At 45.3% G+C, this 19,233-nt stretch overlaps 1 protein-coding gene across 1 annotated transcript in view; it reads left to right on the forward strand.

Moving 5' to 3' along the window:
- LOC124776655 overlaps positions 1 to 19,233 on the forward strand; it is a 402,196-nt gene that overhangs the window by 290,441 nt on the left and 92,522 nt on the right. The window contains exon 5 of the mRNA XM_047251746.1: positions 17,241 to 17,428. Within this exon, the coding sequence (XP_047107702.1) occupies positions 17,241 to 17,428 (188 nt within the window). The remainder of the gene's footprint in view (positions 1 to 17,240; positions 17,429 to 19,233) is intronic.

Here is a 19,233-nt window from a genome sequence, read left to right on the forward strand (position 1 = left end):
TTTCCCGTACGACCATTTCACGGGTGTTCGTGAAAAGCAGGAAACCGGTAAAACATCAAATCTTCGACATAGCTGCGGCCGGAAAAAGCTCTTGCAAGAACAGGACCAACAATATCGTTCAGCGTGACAGAAGTGCAACCCTTCCGCAAATTGCTGCAGATTTCAATGCTGGCCATCAACAAGTGTCAGCATGCGAACCATTCAACGAATCATCATCGATGTTGGTTTTCGGAGCCGAAGGCCTACTCGTGTACCCTTGATGACTGCACGACACTAACCTTTACGCATCGTCTGGACGCGTGAACACCGACATTGATGACAGGAAACATGTTGCCTGGTCGGGCGAGTCTCGTTTCAAATGGTATAGAGCGGATGGACGTGTAAGGTTATGGAGACAACCTCATGAATCCATGGGTCCTGCATGTCAACAGGGGACTGTTCAAGCTGGTAGAGGTGTGGGGCGTGTCCAGGTGGAGTGATAGGGGAGCCCTGATACGTCTAGATACGACTCTGACAGGTGACACTTATGCAAGCATCCTGTCTTATCACTTTCATCAATTCATGTCCACTGCGCATTCCGACGCACTTGGGCGATTCCAGCAGGACAATGCGACACACCGCACGTCCAGAAGTGCTACAGAGTGGTTCCAGGACCGCTCATCTGAGTTTAAACACTTCAGCTGGCCATCCAACTCCGCAGACATGAACATTATTGAGCATATTTGGAATGTGTTGCAACGTGCTGTTCAGAGGAGATCTCCACCCGTCGTACTTTTACACGTTTATGGACAGTCTCGCAGGATTCATGGTGTCAGTACCCTCCAGCACTACGTTAAACGAGTACATGCCACGTCGTGTTGAGGCACTTCTGCGTGCACGCCGGATCCCTACACTATATTAGGCAGGGGTACCAGTTTCTTTGGCTCTTCAGTGTACACATTTTATACGTGATCAAAATACTCCTAATCATATTACTCTCAGATTCATTCGTTCTTTTTGCTCCATCCGGTATTTCGTGATTTCGTCACCGTAGCGTAGCGCCCACTGCGGATGGCAATACACGCCCGAGCTGAGCGGCGGTATTCGCCTTGGCCTGCGAGGCACCGGCAGCGCACGCACAGTGGTGGCACTGTAGCCACGTAGCGGGCGGGTGCGAGGCGCGGCCTGTTGACTGTTGAGCAGGGCAGTTACACAAGAAGCCGCTGTGTGCGCCCATCTGGGTCAGCGGCGTGGGAACCTCCGAGCCTGGCATCCGATTCGGCGCACGCCGTGTGGGCTCCAAAATGGCCGCTGTGTCGGCGTTGCTGGGGACATCACTGTGGGCAGTGTGTTCCATCCGCCAACTCAAACAATTAACACCTCTTACAGAGTCACGGTCGGTCGACCAGCATCTTACTGATATCCCAGCGCGGTTCAATAAGTAAAGTAATACAAATTCTAAGCGAGAAAAATTTTATTCATGAAACCAAAGAGATGCAGGAAATTACTAAGACTCCGGTACATATCGAAATCAAAGAGGCCCACGAAGTTATCAAGGCACTCGATCACATTAAAACGTTCCTTTCATCGGTCCTCAGGGCATCCTTGGCGTCGGACACAATCACAGTCACGGCTGGAACCAACACACTCTTGGCGATGTACTGCACTCAGTCCCTAAACTTACACACTACTTAACCTAAATTATCCTAAGGACACACACACACACACACACACACACACACACACACGACGTACTGCTCTGCAAATTTAATCAGGAACGTTTATTGGCTAATCGGGATCAATTTCCACACTGCTGCACTTTTTTTCGACTTTTGTTTCCATTGAGTAGAGCGGACTGTTTGAGACCCGACTCACTCACGGGACTCGGTTCTTTTCAGGCAATATCCCAAAAGGATGGATGTGGGCAAAGAAGGCCTCAAAAAATGTTCAAATGTGTGTGTAACCTTATGGGACTTAACTAATAAGGTCATCAGTCCCTAAACTTACACACTACTTAACCTAAATTATCCTAAGGACACACACACACACACACACACACACACACACACACACACATGCCCGAGGGAGGACTCGAACCTCCGCCGGGACCAGCCGCACAGTCCATGACTGCAGCGAAGAAGGCCTCAATTGGAAATGTTTAGGAGGCGACTAAGAGTTCAAACATTTGTCTGATAACAAAGGGAAACCTCCCAACAACCTTTGTCAGAACAGGAGGATTGGAACTAACATCTTTTGTTTTTGGGGTAATGTCATCCATCGGTAATTTAACTTGTATCATTGGTCCGTAAGTTCCCATGATGGTCGACCGACCGACTTCTCGTGTGCTTCCAATTCTTGCAGTCTTTCCATATTTAGAAAGTAAATGGTCAAGGAGATTCGCTAACTCCAGACTGCAGTTAAACACTTTCAAGCACCAGCTACGCCCTACAAGGGCCACGATTTTCCACATCAACCCTTTGATGGTTGATGGCTGATTTTCCGATTCACAAGAACCGCGCGACCGCTACGGTCGCAGGTTCTAATCCTGCCTCGGGCATGGATGTGTGTGATGTTAGGTTTAATTAGTTCTAAGTTTAGGGGACTGATGACCTTAGAAGTTAAGTCCCATAGTGCTCAGAGCCATATGAACCTATTCACCGGCTCCAAACAGGCTACACTATATTATTTAACATTTAGCCTTTCCACCAACCAGCCAGCCTCCAGAACAAAGTGTAGCCTAACGCGAACTTTTCGTAAGGTGCTGCTTCTTGCCAGTACTCAGAAGTTTCTTTCCGACAGGTGTTGGGACGCACCGGTCATGATAGAAAGTCATAAGCCTCTAAACCAGATATGTCCACCCCAGCCACAACCCATTTACGAGGAACGGCAAAAGCCCGGTCCTTCTCTTCCAGGATGTAGAAAACGTACCTGCCACGGACACCGGCCCTGGAGTGTACACTAACCGCAAGGCGAGCGCACAAGTGCGACCAAAAAATGGTAGATGGTCCAGTCACGCAACTGTGACCACCACCTACGTTCGACGTCAACATGCAATAACCACACTTAGACGGCAAGTGGCAGCACTAGCGCAGGCAGGTACGTGAAGTGTGTGGGGCGGACGCGGAGAACAATGCAGTCGCTGTCATAATGGAGAAACTGAGCGATTTAACTGAACGTCCAAAAGGGCATGGTCGTTGGATTTCAGACCAATGTGGAAGAATTTCCGAAACGGCTAAGTTTGTAAACTGTTCGCTCGCAGCCGTACTTAAAGTACACCGCGCAGAGCAAAATGGCGCTATCCAAAACTGAAGCCGAGGCAACTGTCATGTTCCACGGACCGTAGATGATAGGCGTGAATGACGGCTGCGAAGATGAGTACGTGCAAATAGTCGTGCAACTGTTGAGCAACTGTTTGTCTCGATCTCTAGATGAAGCAAGCGGCTGCCGACGGCGTCTCCTCAACGGCCATTGCTGCCTATGGGCCTCTGCAGCAGGCGACTGATTTGTGTTCCCATGATGATTGCTATTCATCGGCGACGAAAAGTGTTTACTTGCCAGTACGGTGAACGGAAGTCCACTGAGTGGCGACGGGTGACTTTTTCAGGTACATCACGTTTTATGCTCCATCGGACAGACGGCCGTTGGCGTGTAAGGTGAGAAAGAGCTGAAAGCAGACACCCTGCAACAATTGGGCATGGGTCCAAGCAAGAGGAGGGAGCGTTATGGTCTGTGGAATGTTTTCATGGCATTCCTCAGGTGATCTCTTCATCGTATAGGGCACAGTGGAACAACACACGTATGCATCTATCCTTGGGGACTGTGTACACCACTGCAGGCAGTTCGTTTTTCCTGGCCACGATAGCATCTACCAGCAGGACCATGTTGTTATTGCTGCTGCTGCTGCTGCTGCCCACAGTTTTCGCAGAGTCGGCCTTGTTACAACAGATCTGGCAAGGTTAATTTCAAGGGGTGGCCGGATGCCCTTCCTGCCGCCACACCAGCAGGGCAATGTAATGTGTCACGTAGCTCGCAGTGTACTCGCGTGTCTTGAAGAGTACCAAGAGAGTTTATCGTACGTACTCCCCGAACTGGAACCCAATCGAGAATCTGGGAGACCATCTCGATAGTGCTGTTCGCGTTGTGGATCCTCAACCGAGAAACGTAGCGCAGCTGGCCACGATGCTGGAGTCGGCATGGCTCCACATGCCGGTCTCTACCTTCCAGAACCTCATTGACACCCTTCCTGTAAGTCACGCAGCGATCCGCGCTCAAAAGGTGGTTCTTCAGACTTCGACAGGTGGTCCCATTGACGTGACTGGACAGTGTATTACAATACCACATTTTCACATAGTTAACAGTGGTAGTCTAAGTTCCATCGATAAACAGTGCTGTCGAAACTAGCGAAAACTAAATCATGATCCAGGTGCAAGCCACTTAACAGCAGCTTCCTGCATGTCGACGCCGGTTCTGAAGTGGCGATCGGCTGGAAGCTTATTTAAAGGTCTGAAATGATGAAAATCGCTTGGTGTGGGCTGTAAGGTCTGTGTTCGAATACAGTCCATGCGAAACACCGGATCAATTCACGCGGCCCGGCGTTGTAGTGCAGCAACACGATACCTTTCGAAAGCAACCCCGGCTTTTCATCTGAATCGCCTTCTCCAACAGTTCCAGCGTGGCACAATAACGTCCAACATTTACGGTCTCTCCCTGGATGACGAAACAAACCAGCAGCACACCCTACGTGTCCCAAAAGAGTGTGGCCATTGTTGTTATGAACTTATATGGGGATGCGGAGAGGGATATCTCTATGACACTGATGCCTTCTTCGTGGCAGGTGTCGTATGATGCAACCACGTTTCGTCTTCTGTGACGATTCGGTGCTCTCTCCACCCGACACCGCATTAAGTGCTGGAGAAACAGGCTAATTCACTTGGCTTTGTTCTCGTCGGAGTGTTGCGCATGGTATCTGTCACATTGCCAATGGCGATGTTGGGGTGAGCAGTTTACCTCACATTAATGCAACGATTCCCATGATTCAACCCTCTCGACACGATATACGTTGTCACCTGAGGTGAACGTGGTGTGGCTTCCTTTCACACATCTGTCCTGCCTTAATTAAATTCCTGACATTAAAATCAGTCTTGATTTCGTGGCATTACACTCGCTTCGTAAAATTTCATGATTTGCTGTTTTCGTTAAAAGCAAAACACTCCACATTTCTTTCACCGATCGTATGTCCATCAACGCCTCCGTCTTGAAACCGTGTTTCGAGGCGCAACGGCACTTCTATCAAAATGGTTCAAATGGTTCTGAGCACTATGCGACTTCACATCTGAGGTTATCACTCCCCTAGAACGTAGAACTACTTAAACCTAACTAACCTAAGGACATCACACACATCCATGCCCGAGGCAGGATTCGATCCTGCGACCGTAGCGGTCGCCTGGTTCCAGACTGAAGCGCCTAGAACCACTCGGCCACAGCGCACTTCTATCAGCACATACCGGTGGTGTTTGAACACTTTGATCATCTCTTCTGTTTAGACATGAAATTTAATTTGCATGGAGCGTTTAGACATCCGTGAGAACTCTTTGTTACATTACTCATTGAACAACCATGTAAATGTGTGTGTGTGTTTTTCATGTTAACGCTAGAACATTTGGAGCAACGTCAAACAATCTTAGTATATATGTGAGAAATAAGTTAATGAGATAAGACACCAATAGCCCCCTTAGGCTTGGGATGTTGGTGTCACTTACATAGTGTCACTAAATTGATCGGTGACTACTGATGGCATGTAACCCTGGGGATGGGAGTGCACGTAGAAAGGTTGGACATGTAAAGTATAAATCTGGTACGCTTGTAGAAATATCAGCCAAACCTGTTGCACATGTAACATATTTTTTGGAAAGAGAAACACTATACATGTAACTAACGCTAGAAACAGTTTCGTTCCCTTTCCTATGTAATATAAGAGCGAGATAAATAAGTCACCGAGCAACACCAGGTAATGATCCAGCTAATAATAGTAAGGATTTAGCATATATTAAGCGGTTGGCATCATATTTGGAAGACACCATCTGCTCCTTGGAGACAGCTCCCGTCAAAACCGCAGTTATGTTGGACATTGAGAGATAACAAAAAAAATTATTTCCAGTCATATGGATAGCTCTTCCGCCTCCTTAACTGGTTAACACAAGGAAGATTGGGGTTTAAAGTCATTTCCACGTTGTCCTTAGAAACGAAACACAACATTGGATAGGAAACGTAATATCCAGTTATCACAAATTCGTGAGTATTCCTTTGGGAACAGTGGACTGGTATTCGGAAGGCTGGCGTCCCAAATTCCCTTCTGGTCATCCAGATATAGTTTTTCTAAGACTACCTTAAATTATATAAGATGAATGCCGGGATGGTTCCTTCGAAAAGGGCATCACCGATTTCCGACCACAACACGAGCTTGTACCCAGTCCGTAACGACGTTCTCGTCGACGGGACGTTAAACTCTAATCTGATAACGTAATTCCTATCTTACCTGACCTTACTTTAGTCCAGTACTCACCATGTCTGTCACGCGGACGACCAGTGTTCAATCCCTAGTGCAAGCAAGGGCTTGACCTTAGTGGCACAAAGGTAAACAAGGCTGCTGAAACTCGCGAGAACAAGTGGGCAGCTACTTGGAGAAGTTGCAGATTCTGATTCGAAGGCCGTAATTAAGGCGCACTGAAGTGACGTACTGACTGCATCGTTGGGGCTTATGGGCGCTCAACGTCGAGGTCATCAGCGCGACTGCAACGTTCTCTATACAGCCGTCCAATTGCTCCTTAAACTTAAGGCGGCTCTGTTGACTTGAGAGTAACTTTTCGTAAGTTTTTTGTTCTAGAACTGTGTTGTTTCAAGAGGTCCTTTCAAGCTGGAACCACTTTTTATTCGCCTTCCGTCTAATTAGTTCCTGAGAGGTTGATAAGAAATCCCAAAATACGCTCAGTCCATTTGATATCTTGAAATATGGATTTCCGTAGCAAATAACTTTTAATTGACATCAAACTGTCGCGCAGTGTTCTGGGCGCAGTTTCCTGCGTCCTTCACCCCAACATATTGATCCGTTGTAGAATATGAAATTTATGCTTCCTCTGGACGCAGATATTGAGAGTCAGCAAACGATATCATTGATTCGCTGTCTTCTTTCAAGTCTGGTTGCCGAGGAGTAGGTCAGTCGTGTTTTGAGTTTTCAACAGAAGCATTATTATTAGCGAATGACGTCTCTGGCGACCATTATCTACGCAGTACTCAAAGCAAACACAGAGGAAGCATAGTCTTTAAGTCGAGCCTTGTTTGCTGGAGTTATGACTAGCAGCGTCGTGTTGTACGGACTCCCGAGTATAAGAGATAAAACGTTTCTGCCGTCACTTCGTTGTCTCCGACAGTGTCTGATACTGCAATGATAGCTCCTTACACTCGACGTGAACGCAATTCAGATGCATTCTCGTAGTAGTGTGATGGTAAAAAAAAAAACATTGTTTCTAGAATATATCCTACCCAAAAAACAGATTGCTACAGCTACCCAGATATGGGTCTGTGTAGGATATAACACCCTCACATCATATGTAGACCAAACCCAACGGGCTGTGATCGAGTGGTTCTAGGCGCTTCAGTCTGGAACCACGCTGCTGCTACAGTCGCAGGTTCGAATCCTTTCTCGGTCATGGATGTGTGTGACGTCCTTAGGTTTTTTAGGTTTAAGTAATTCTAAGTCTAGGGGACTGATGACGTCAGATGTTAAGTCCCATAGTGCTTAGAGCCATTTGAACCATTCTCAACAACCCAATGGATCTAAGTACCGTGCTGCGTACTTGCGCAACCCTTTCATGACAGCAACTGCCATGCTGTATGAGAAGCCAGTGAGCTACGTGCTGCATCTCACGTCGTGCCTCTCCAGGGTAACAGCCTGCGTGTGCTTATCGAAGTTAGTGATAAATAGTCGCAGTTAGTAATTGTCATTGGTCCAAGCACGTCTTCCCACGGTTATCTTTCTGAAAACAAATACCAAATAAAGGAACGACGAGAGCGGTTCCTGGCCAGGCTGAACCTTGGCTGCCAAAGTAACTATTATTACCCTGGTTGGCGTGTGTATTAGAGCACAGTCGAAATAGGGAAAGTTTTTAAAAATACTACTATGAAAGCCCCAGTTCTCCTTATCTTTTAAGAAAATCGATTTTCAGACTATAAGGAGAATCGTTTCCCGTCGAGCAGGAGGGATACATGTTGAATTTTAGACGATTTACATATAGTTTGCCGTCCCATTTTTTAATACGATTTGATTTGGTTTAGGTACGGGCCAAATTGTTACAAGTATTAGTATTGCGCCATTGTGATGTGCAAAACGTTGGTATAAGAGATCAGTTTTCCCTTGCGAAGTAATTCTGTCAGGTGGGTGATCCTTCGCATTCTCAGAAGCCATCATAATGGTAGTTTCATTGAAAATCAGTTAAAGGTGTAGGCCTCGTGACAACGAAAAAATTCGGTGGTGCTGATCCGGTTCCATCTGCAGCTGAACGAATAGGTATGGATTCTTTTCTGTGTGTGATTTGCCGTCATGAAGTTTCCGGTAATATTATTATACTAATTCAGAGGTCGGTCTCATACGTGACAGAATAAAAGGTTTTTGAACTTTGCCACACAATTTTCACTTCGTTTATTCTGAAACATCTTCAGCCTCCTTCTTCGCCTCAAGTGTGTATGAAAATATAAGTGGTAATATACGAACATGGGATGACGCACCCAACTGCTAAAAAAATATATACATTCCCAAATTACTGTTAGTGTCCAAGCGTATTATTATTAGCTAGTTTCAACGCGAAGAAAAGAAGTGATTGTCGTAATTTGCGTGTATTTCTCTTTACATGAAGGTTATGTTTTTCAATTTTCAGTAGGGCTGGAAACTGAAGCAAGTATGAATATCGGAAAGAGTTGGTCTGTATTTACAGATCCTACATACGCGTGCATGTGCTAACTAAATTTCAAACTAAATACTAAAGCTATTCAGATATTTGTCGTTAGTAACTTCTCTATCGCCTCTGGTGGAAGACTTGCAGAATGACGGATGAGCCGCATCACTACGCTCCATTACAGGTTTTCTTTTGAGTTTGGTATGTTGGCCACGCACCTATTTCTTCATATTCGAGAAAGGAAACTAGTAACTGGTCGTGCCAAATCCGTATTATATGAATGGTGATCCATAACCCCTTAATTGAAGCGCTTAAGAAGTAATTGAGTAGAAGTTGATGCATGGAATCGGGCGTTGTGTTGTTAGAGACTTATACCTGACGACAAAATCCCTAATGAGTACTCCGTGGTACCGTGACGATATTCCCGAATTCTTAAAGTAGTACAGTGTAAGACACTGGACTTGCATTCGGGAGGTCGGTGGTTCGAATCTCCCTCCGGCCATCCACAGTTGCGTTTTCGTCGGCAATCCAGATCCCTTATGGTAAATGATGATGTGGTTCTTTGAGAAGATCTCGGCTGATTTCCTTCCGTCTCCAACAACCTCGTCGTCGACGAGATGTTTGTAAGTTTCCCTCCTTCCTTCTTCGAGATGGTTTAACAAACAAGTAACAGACAAAACGGTCAATACATGTATGCATTATCTGTGCGTAAATCCTTTCTCATATTAACACTCCATTTAGTTTCCACGCCCATCGAAGGTCAAACAGCATAGCCCTCCTTTTACTCAGTTCAGACAGCCCTCCTTTTACCCAATACAGCATTATCCAAATATTAATTAACTCATATTGTTAGAGTTATTGATACATATACTTTTATGTGCGCAGAGCTGTAGTCCTGATTTGCTTGTTTAGGTGTAGCGTTTATAGCCCCGCCAGCAATCCGGTATGGCTTCAAGTTCCCGGCCTGCGTCAAAGAATCCGACGCAAAACTGGCTCACCTCATGTCTACCAATTAAGCCGCTGATGATAAACTGTTACGGAGCACATTTTTCGGTAGAACGAATCAGGAACATTCTTAAAAAGGGAAGTTTCTTTATGTAGGTTACTGCATGTTTTTGATGTTTTATGGGTTGGCCGTGGTCCTTGCTAAAATACATATACATGTGATATAGTGCGACAGGTCATTGCCGGTTTGCAAAGCGGAAATGCTTCGGTATTTATGGACTGCGGAACGGCGCAGCTGGTGCTTTTTCTTTCAAGTGTCTGAAAATGACCCCCGTCTTCTTCATTTTGTATCTCTGTGCTCTCATATTCACAAATCGGGGATGAGGGGAGATCTTTTAAAGTTCCAAAAACAAAGCACTGTGTAGTTTAGTTTCGACGGCGACAAACGTAGCTGTTTTGTCTTCGGCTTTGTTAAACAAATAATCCTGCCAGGCGGCCGTGTAGAGTCATTATGTGAACAGTACGCAAAAATTATAAAAACGCGCAAAAAGCCAGTGTTCACTAATGAAACCTTCTCTCACCTTTGATGTTTATCATATGAAATTTGTATACTTACACTTAAAAATTTTGGCTAGCGTTCTTTCGAAGGTTCGTTCTTTGATCTCCACCCGATCGAGTGAGTCTCAGTTCAACTTTACCTCTGGCAAGGCGTTGCGTATGTAAGAAAATCCAAGCTGCATTGGAGTTCAGATTTCGTGTTTCATAGTTGATCCTTCCCCGCAATCCACTGCGTGAGCCGGTTTATACGTAAAAAGGAAGCACGTGGCAGCGAATCTCAAATATGATCAAAAACCGTTGAAATTTTTCTATCGACCTTTTGGCTTAATTTTTCACCAAACTACACGAGGTATTTTAAATCCGCCTATGCATCTATTGAAAATGTTTATTATTGTGCTATACGTGATACGTTTTAAAGGATCAAACGTCGTCAGAGGTTGCATCTTCGTTTGTTGTCTGCATGCACATTCCTCTCTTTGTCAGTAATTATTTTAGCCGACTTTCACTTTCATTTTCAGACGTACATATTTTCTGGTATTACAGAGACTAAATCCAGATTAAGAATCTAAGGTCTAGGACCAGCATGTCTTTCACCAACAAGTGGCATACATCTGTATGTGGAATAGATTTTTTTTGTAATTCATAAAAGATCAGTGTTAAATTTCTCTCTTCCGTTTTCATCGACAGTTCTTCTTACTTCTCTTTCAACGTATACTGTAAAAGACATAGAAATGTGCCGTACTTCTGCTGGCATATTTTCACGAGCTCGTTGGAACTCATTTAGTGCTTCCTCTTCTCTCCCAGCTATCCCTGTTCACTGCTTCTGCCGGCAGTGCACGCGATTACATTTCGTGACGTATCTTTCAGTCCATATGCAGATCACACGTGACTCTTGTTTGATGTGACCACGTCTTATCTTTTACCTTCGGCCTTTCCAGGAACTCTGCACTTGAGGATATCTGCACGACGTAACTTGCACTCATTTCTCGTGATCGGTGATTTACGGCACTCTCAGAAAGCGTTTAGGTTAAGCCAGAGAAGCACTTAGAACGCTCTATTGCCACAAACTGGGAGGTACGCCAGACCGAATGTAATCCGCGCTTATCATTAACGACCGCCTTACTGTTTCCCTCTCACTGTATCACACACACACATACACATACACACACACACACACACACACACACACACACACACAGTTAGGATTCATCCACTTCGCAAAATTGTTGTGTGCAAGACGTGGTGTCCCTTACATTAAAACAACGTTGCGGTGTCAGGAAGTTTGCCGGCCGAGGTGGCCGTGCGGTTCTAGGCGCTACAGTCTGGAACCGCGTGACCGCTACGGTCGCAGGTTCGAATCCTGCCTCGGGCATGGATGTGTGTGATGTCCTTAGGTTAGTTAGGTTTAAGTAGTTCTAAGTTCTAGGGGACTGATGATCTCGGAAGTTAAGTCCCATAGTGCTCAGAGCCATTTGAGCCATTTTTTGTCAGGAAGTTTATTAAGCCTCAGAAGCAGCTACTAGCTCAACGTTGAGCAAATATTCGCCCGGAAAAATAAATGACGGTAGGAAAAGCTTCGTTTCATATAAATAACTTCCGCCCTTTTCGGCTATTTCTGTTCCTCGTGCCATCCCTCTCGTTATTACCTTTCTGCAGCCTTCTTCCACTTCTCGCGACGCACTTCCGTACTTTTGCAGACTTTACCAGATACCGAGACGACGGATCTCTTATAACACAGTGCCACCACAAGATGACAAAAGATATTACACAGAATCCACACTTTTAGTCGTAGCGGCATACTATTTGTGGCCATTTACTGATCTGCAACTCACCTAAGGACGCACTGCTAATATGGTGGTCGTTTCTCGTCCTGTTGTCTTAACCAGTACATTCTCGCACTCCTGAGTGATATCTTACTTCAGTGTCGTTCAGGAAACACACAGAACCATGATTTTAATTTTTTAAGTCGAAGCAAAAAAATGGTTCAAATTGCTTTGAGCACTATGGGACTTGACATCTGAGGTCATCACTCCCCTAGAACTTAGAACTACTTAAACCTAACTAACCTAAGCACATCACACACATCCATGCTCGAGGCAGGATTCGAACCTGCGACCGTAGCGGTCGCGCGGTTTCAAACTGTAGCGCCTAGAACCGCTCGGCCACACTGGCCGGCTGAAGTCCAAGCAACCCGATACATTTTAGGAGTGTATGATTGGACAAACGTTTAGATTGTAATTCAGATTTGATAGATAATACCACACTCACTTGAAAATGGCTACACAGACGAAAATGCTTAATGGTGGTGAGAACTAAATTAAAGGATATTTTCGTCCAACAAACACCAATCTGAGTGGCAGCTTATCATTTGAAATTCTTGACTTTCTTTCTTTTTCCCCATTCGTCTGTGACTGTTAAATTGTTGTAAGCTGTAATTTCCATTTCGTACGGATACAATCGAAAACTGCGTAGGTGCTTCTGTTTAATAGTATTCGTGATACCTTAGTCCTCACTGCTTTTCCCCAGACATACTTTATCTGTACCTGTACTCCTCAGGTGTACCATGTACTGCGTCTACCTACCGGTTCCCACGAGTTTCGGGACCACTGACCCATTAGTCTTCCTCCAGTGCGCCTAACATGAATACGTCGAAGGACGAACAGTCAGCTACTCTAATAGCACCTCCAAGGTGATCGTCTCCGGTAAAACAGAGTGTGAGTTATTCATCGCCGAAGCCCTTGTTTAATTAACTGCTCGTCCTTCCTTGGTCACGCATCCAAGGATGCAAGCCGAATATAAGCGATGCTTCTCGTTGAGTAGCTATGAAAGTGGAACCTGTAGTGACCCGTAAAACACTTCGGTCTACTCATTTTACCGAGAGAGTTGCCGAAGTAGTTAACGTCTCTGGACTAGCATTAAGAAGGAACAGCGTTCCAGGCGTTATTCAGCCGTACAGATTTAGGGCTTCTATGAGTTACTCAAAATCGAGAAGCAAATACCGCACAGGTTTCGCCGTAAAACCTGAGGGTCATTTTCTTGATCCATCCTTGTCCAGTTAACATGTACATACATACTCCGCATGCCACCATAAGGGGCATGGCGGAGGGAACATCGTACCACTGTACTTATCTCTTTACTGTTCCAGCAATAACTGGAGCGACAGAAAAATGACTGTCTATATGCTTCCGTACGAGCCATCGTTTCTCTCATCTTGTCTGCTCGGTCCGTATGCAAGAGGTATATTGGTGGCACTAGAATCGTTCTGCCGTCATTCGCACCTGATGCTAAACTTTCTGAATGGTGTTTTTCGAAAGCACGTCTTTATCCATTCAGGAATTCACATTTAATTTAGCAGAGCATTTCCGTAACAATACTCCATCGCTAATGACATTGTCAACCTCTCGATATTTTCATCCTAAAATATTGATATTATCGATAACGCAAATGTTGCAGAACTCAAACGTTGTATTCTGTAACACGTGACATCCACATCAGATTATTATCAATATAAATACCTAAGAGTTTAGCATATACTGCTTGTTTTATTGGTCGTGTTTCACCTGTAATGATTTCGTCGTCGACGGACGTCATACCCTAAAATTCCTCTCTACTTTCTAGTAACTTTTCTGAGCTTCGGTAAATTGTGTTAGATATCGACCCCTCTAACAAAATCAGTTTACCCTTGAAAGCTAATTTAGATATCAACTGAAACACACAAACATACTACGAATTTTCGCAATGTTTATGACGTACTAATTATAATTGGTTTCCTCAGATGATGTAGCGTAATAGTGTGAAACGCTACTACGTATAAAAAGTTAATGTGATCGGTCACACAATAAAACCAAGTTTCCTAATTAATGTTTAAGCCGTTTATGGATATTACTTAACTGCTTTTGGCATAGCTCTCCATCACCGACCTCGCTGCTTCTGTTTTACCAGTTGTTTGTGCGATAGAAGTTGTAAATACTTTTTGAAGACCAGTTCCAGCAGAACTTCACAATTCCCTTCTATTGCGTATTACTTATTTCTCTACACCTACCGGCCGGCCGCTGTGGCCGAGAGGTTCTAGGCGCTTCAGTCTGGAACCGCGCGACCCCTACGGTCGCAGGTTCGAATCCTGCCTCGGGCATGGATGTGTGTGATGTCCTTAGGTCAGTTAGGTTTAAGTAGTTCTAGGGGACTGATGACCTCAGATGTTAAGTCCCATAGTGCTCAGAGGCATTTGAACCATTTTCTATACCTACCTTTGTTAAAGTGCTTAGGCGATTTTCTTTGACGGAGTACAATGATTAATAAACATTATTAAAATGCAACTTAAATAATCCAGTGTTACTCATTATTGAGGAAACCGGTCCTCTGTGATGATATAAGTTTCCCTTCATTTTCTACGGTAGCATTTATAGGTATTAAATTGAGAAAGCTTTTAATCATCTGCAGAGGTGAAATAATACTCTTTACACAAAAATTTATAATATATGAACTATATGAATAATGCATACACACTAAGACAAAAAAAAAAGACGCACCACGAAGGAATTAATCCGAGTGGGACGGTGATCGGTAGATGTGGTGTATATGTACAGACGAACAAATGATTACAAAAAAATGGTTCAAATGGCTCTGAGCATTATGGCACTTAACATTTATGGTCATCAGTCCCCTAGAACTTAGAACTACTTAAACCTAACTAACCTAAGGACATCACATAACACCCAGTCATCACAAATGATTACAGTTTCAGAAAAATTGGATGATATATTCACTCACACACACACACACACACACACACACACACACACACACACACACACAGACACAAACAAAGATCAAATGCAAACAAAATTCAGATTTGGCGCCGAACTCTCTGGTGGACAAATGAACACTGACTGGGCTGGGACACACAACAAACCACAATCACACTGTGCTTTGGTGAAGTGAAAAGTGTTTTACTACGTTATTTGTGGAAAATACTTGTAGTTACGTGTGCATCGCAGCACCTCACCATGATGCGGAGAATGAAAGTGATTGGCACACGAAAACGAAAGTAAAAACGAATTTAGGCGCGAAAACATCGCGACAAACAAAATTACATTCTAGAAGATAGGTTAACTCCGAGCAAAAAACTTTCTCATCAACATCGTTTGGTGCAGATGACAAGCTATTTGTAGTAATTAACACACATGTGATCCGGAAAATTCATGCACACCAAATGTCAAGGTATTTACAAAAAGAAACGATCTATTGTTTGAACTAAACATCCACATAATTTTATAATCATTTAACAAAAATGTTCACATTACAGAATAAATAAAAACGAAAACCCACTGGTGATGGCACAGTGGTGCCGAAACATGTTTGGGTACTGAGAAAAAACTGTGTTTTCCGTAACTGGCGGACCTCACATCCAACAATTGTACTAGCTTAAATTATGAACATGTTTCAATTAACTGTTATCTTTAAGGTAAACGGCGCGTCAGAACTGACTCGTGGTCGTCTGGTAGATTAATCATATTCAGTCCCATTATTTCTTCACAACGGGCAGTCATCAATAAAAATTTACCTCCATTACTTATTCAGTCTGTGCAAAGAACCTTACAACGATAAAATTTGAGGTCGAATGCCTGCGTTGCGCCCACTGATTGCGTGGAGAGCATTTCTGCAGTCAAGTATTGTCTGCCGAAATTGAGCTCAGAGTTGCGCCTCTTTCCACACGTGCAGGGGGAATCGCGTATTGCTGAAAGACAACCTTTCTCTTGCTAATCCCCGGCAGACGTGTCACGCCAGTCATCCGTTATCTGCCTGAAGGCACGGCACTGTGTGGTCCTCTGACAGCTTCGCCTTCCGTGCTCAGTAGGCAGCTGGTTAGCTACGGCTCTGCTCCAAAGTGTTCCTGTTCCAGGCGGTGAGTTCTTTGCTGCCTTCACCTCTGATACAGTCCTACCAATTTATTACGAAGGAGGGGCGCTGCAGTCACCACCCGTTCTGTTCCTCTGAGCAGACAGCGTCGTTACGCTACTGTCGGATGCGAGGCACTGTGGGTGTGTGGGCGTTGTCAAGACCACTAAAACTTCTAATGCCGTCCTTTTCCCCTTACAGTTAAATGTGTCGGTTGCAGTAACATGATGACATTGTTTTAAGACCACATCTTATTACTGAATATATGTTACATCGTTGTTGAAACGACATGCTAAATTCCTGTTGATCTTGTTGTGTAAACTGAAGGGAGAGGGACAAGAAAGGAAAGGAAAGGAAAAGGAAGGGAAGGAACTAATGGTATTAGCTGAATCAGGACTTTGTGGAGAATCAGCGGCGACAAGTAAAAATGTGTGGTGGTCCGGGACTCGAACTCGGGATCTCCTGCTTACTAGGCAGTGGACTAAACCACTGCTCCACCCAGGCAAAGTTTTTATCGCAAATGCGTAGACTATCTCGACACGCTACCCGGCCGACTCAGACTCCCATATAGCGCCATCTGTCGCAGTCCCCGTGCATGTCCTCCACGCTCGCTAATTAAGATTCTCGCAGGAGGTTTAACGGCCCTCACTGGAAGTTGTGGATTCATTGCCCATCGAGGCGACTCAGTTTTTTGAAAGCGCTGTCTCTGCTCTCTCCGAAAGAATAGACACCATGCATTCGTATAATCCTCTTGATCACTTTGTGTACACTGATGTGTTCCAGTATCTTAACGATGATGTGGAAAATTTCAGATTGCGCGTAACAGCGCCGTGCAGTCTCTACCTGTATCTGTTATTTATGTGATGTTTACGTCAAACGCGCACATCGTCAACACCGGGCACCTGTTGGCAGGCTCCGGGGACAGCGGCGTGTGCAGCCCGCCGCCCCCACGCGCCGCCCACGTGTCGTCGCCGTGGCCGCCCCCGCACAGTCAGCGGCCGCGCTACTGCGACCCCCACATCTCCTACATGGACCGCGTCGTCATGGAGATCATCGACACCGAGGCAGTCTACGTCAGGGACCTGCAGCAGATCATAGAGGTGAGCTGCGCTCGAGCCTCGTGTGCCACGTCGCACTCTGCTATTTCAGTGATCACTTAGCGATTGTCGTCGATGTTGTTCATATTTAAGTTGCCGTCGTCCGAAGAGTGGCTCGATGCAACTCCTCCGCTAGTCTGTTCTGCGACTGGATCTTCGTCTCTGCAACCTGCGAGGGGCGTTCAATAACTAATGCAACAAATTTCTTTCTGAAAGCAGGTTGGTTTTATTCAGGATTCCCGTACACCATATCAATCCCCACTGTTTTGGCTACAAAAGCTATTTTTCAACATAATCTCCATTCATTGAGACAGCCATACGCCTGCTAGCTTGGACGGCCTGTATGCCCTATGGTACTACTCTACTCGACGTCGGACCGAACGTCTTGCTGCATCAATAACCCGCCCCCCCCCCCCCCCCCCCACACACACACACACACACACCATAATCCTCGTACTGCTTCCCGCGGAACACATTCTTCATTGTGCCGAACAGACGGAAGTCGGAAGGTGCGACATCACTGCTGTAGGGTGGATGAGGATGAGCTGTCTAGTGAAGTTTTTTGAGCTCCTCCAGTGTGCGTAGACTTGTATGAGGCTTTGCGCTGTCGTGGAGAAGGAAAAGTTCGTTTTCCATTTTTGTGTCGACGAACACACTTAAATAGTTTTTTGATTTCGTGAGGATAGCACAATACTCTTCAGAGCTGATCGTTGCACCATGAGGATGGACATAAAAAAAACCTTCAAAGCCCCAGAAAACCGTTGCCATTACTTTACTTGCTGACGGAGCGGCTTTGAACTTTTTCCTGGGGGTGGTATGGCGCCACGCCATGGATTGCCGTTGTGTTTCCGTGCCGCGCGGGATTAGCCGAGCGGTCTAGGGCGCTGCAGTCATGGACTGTGCGGCTGGTCCTGGCGGAGGTTCGAGTCCTCCCTCGGGCATGGATGTGTGTGTTTGTCCTTAGGTTAAGTAGTGTGTAAGCTTAGGGACTGATGACCTTAGCAGCTAAGTCCCATAAGATTTCACACACATTTGAACATTTTTTTTTGTGTTTCCGTTTCGAAGAGATGGAACCATGTTCCATCGCCTGTGACGATGTTCTACAAAAAAATTTCTCTATCTGTGCACGCGCTCCTTCATTGCGCTTCTGAGTTTCTGTTAGGCGGTAAGAAACCCAACGGACACACACCATTGGTACCCCACATTGGTGGACGAGTGGGTCAGAACTACCAACAGTGGCGTACAGTTGTGCACCGACGTGTTTGATTGTGATGCGTCGATCACCTCGAATGAGAGTGTCCGCACTTTTCAACATTGCAGGAGTCACAGCTGTGTGCAACCGGTAGGCATGCGGGAGATTGTAGTGGTTTCTGCGACCTGGTTGCGATGCCGACAGACGCCTCGCCAAACGACCTTCTGTGGTTTTCTTCACTGCCAGGTTTTCGTGGGCATCCTGCAAGCGCCTATGAATATCTGCGATGCTCCAGCTGTTCGCCAAAAGAAACTCAGTGACAGCTCTCTGCTTGGAACGCACCCCCTTTACAGACACCAATTTGAAGGCTACGTATGGCGCCACGACCTATCGAAACTTCATCAAACTATTGGGAGCTGAAGTAGGAATATCACTCGATGTTCCACAAAAATTCCGCATTTTTTTAACCGAAATTGGGCGAGGAAAAATAGTGGTGCATTGCTCGTTGAACATACCTCCTATGATCTCTAAGCCGGCCATATCAGCGATTTTGACTGCCAACTAGGAAAACGTATTTACTACTTTTGATGTGTCGTTTCCTAGTCTAATTCCCTGC

Source organism: Schistocerca piceifrons, chromosome 2, assembly GCF_021461385.2.
Source record: "Schistocerca piceifrons isolate TAMUIC-IGC-003096 chromosome 2, iqSchPice1.1, whole genome shotgun sequence".
NCBI classification, from domain to species: domain Eukaryota; kingdom Metazoa; phylum Arthropoda; class Insecta; order Orthoptera; family Acrididae; genus Schistocerca; species Schistocerca piceifrons.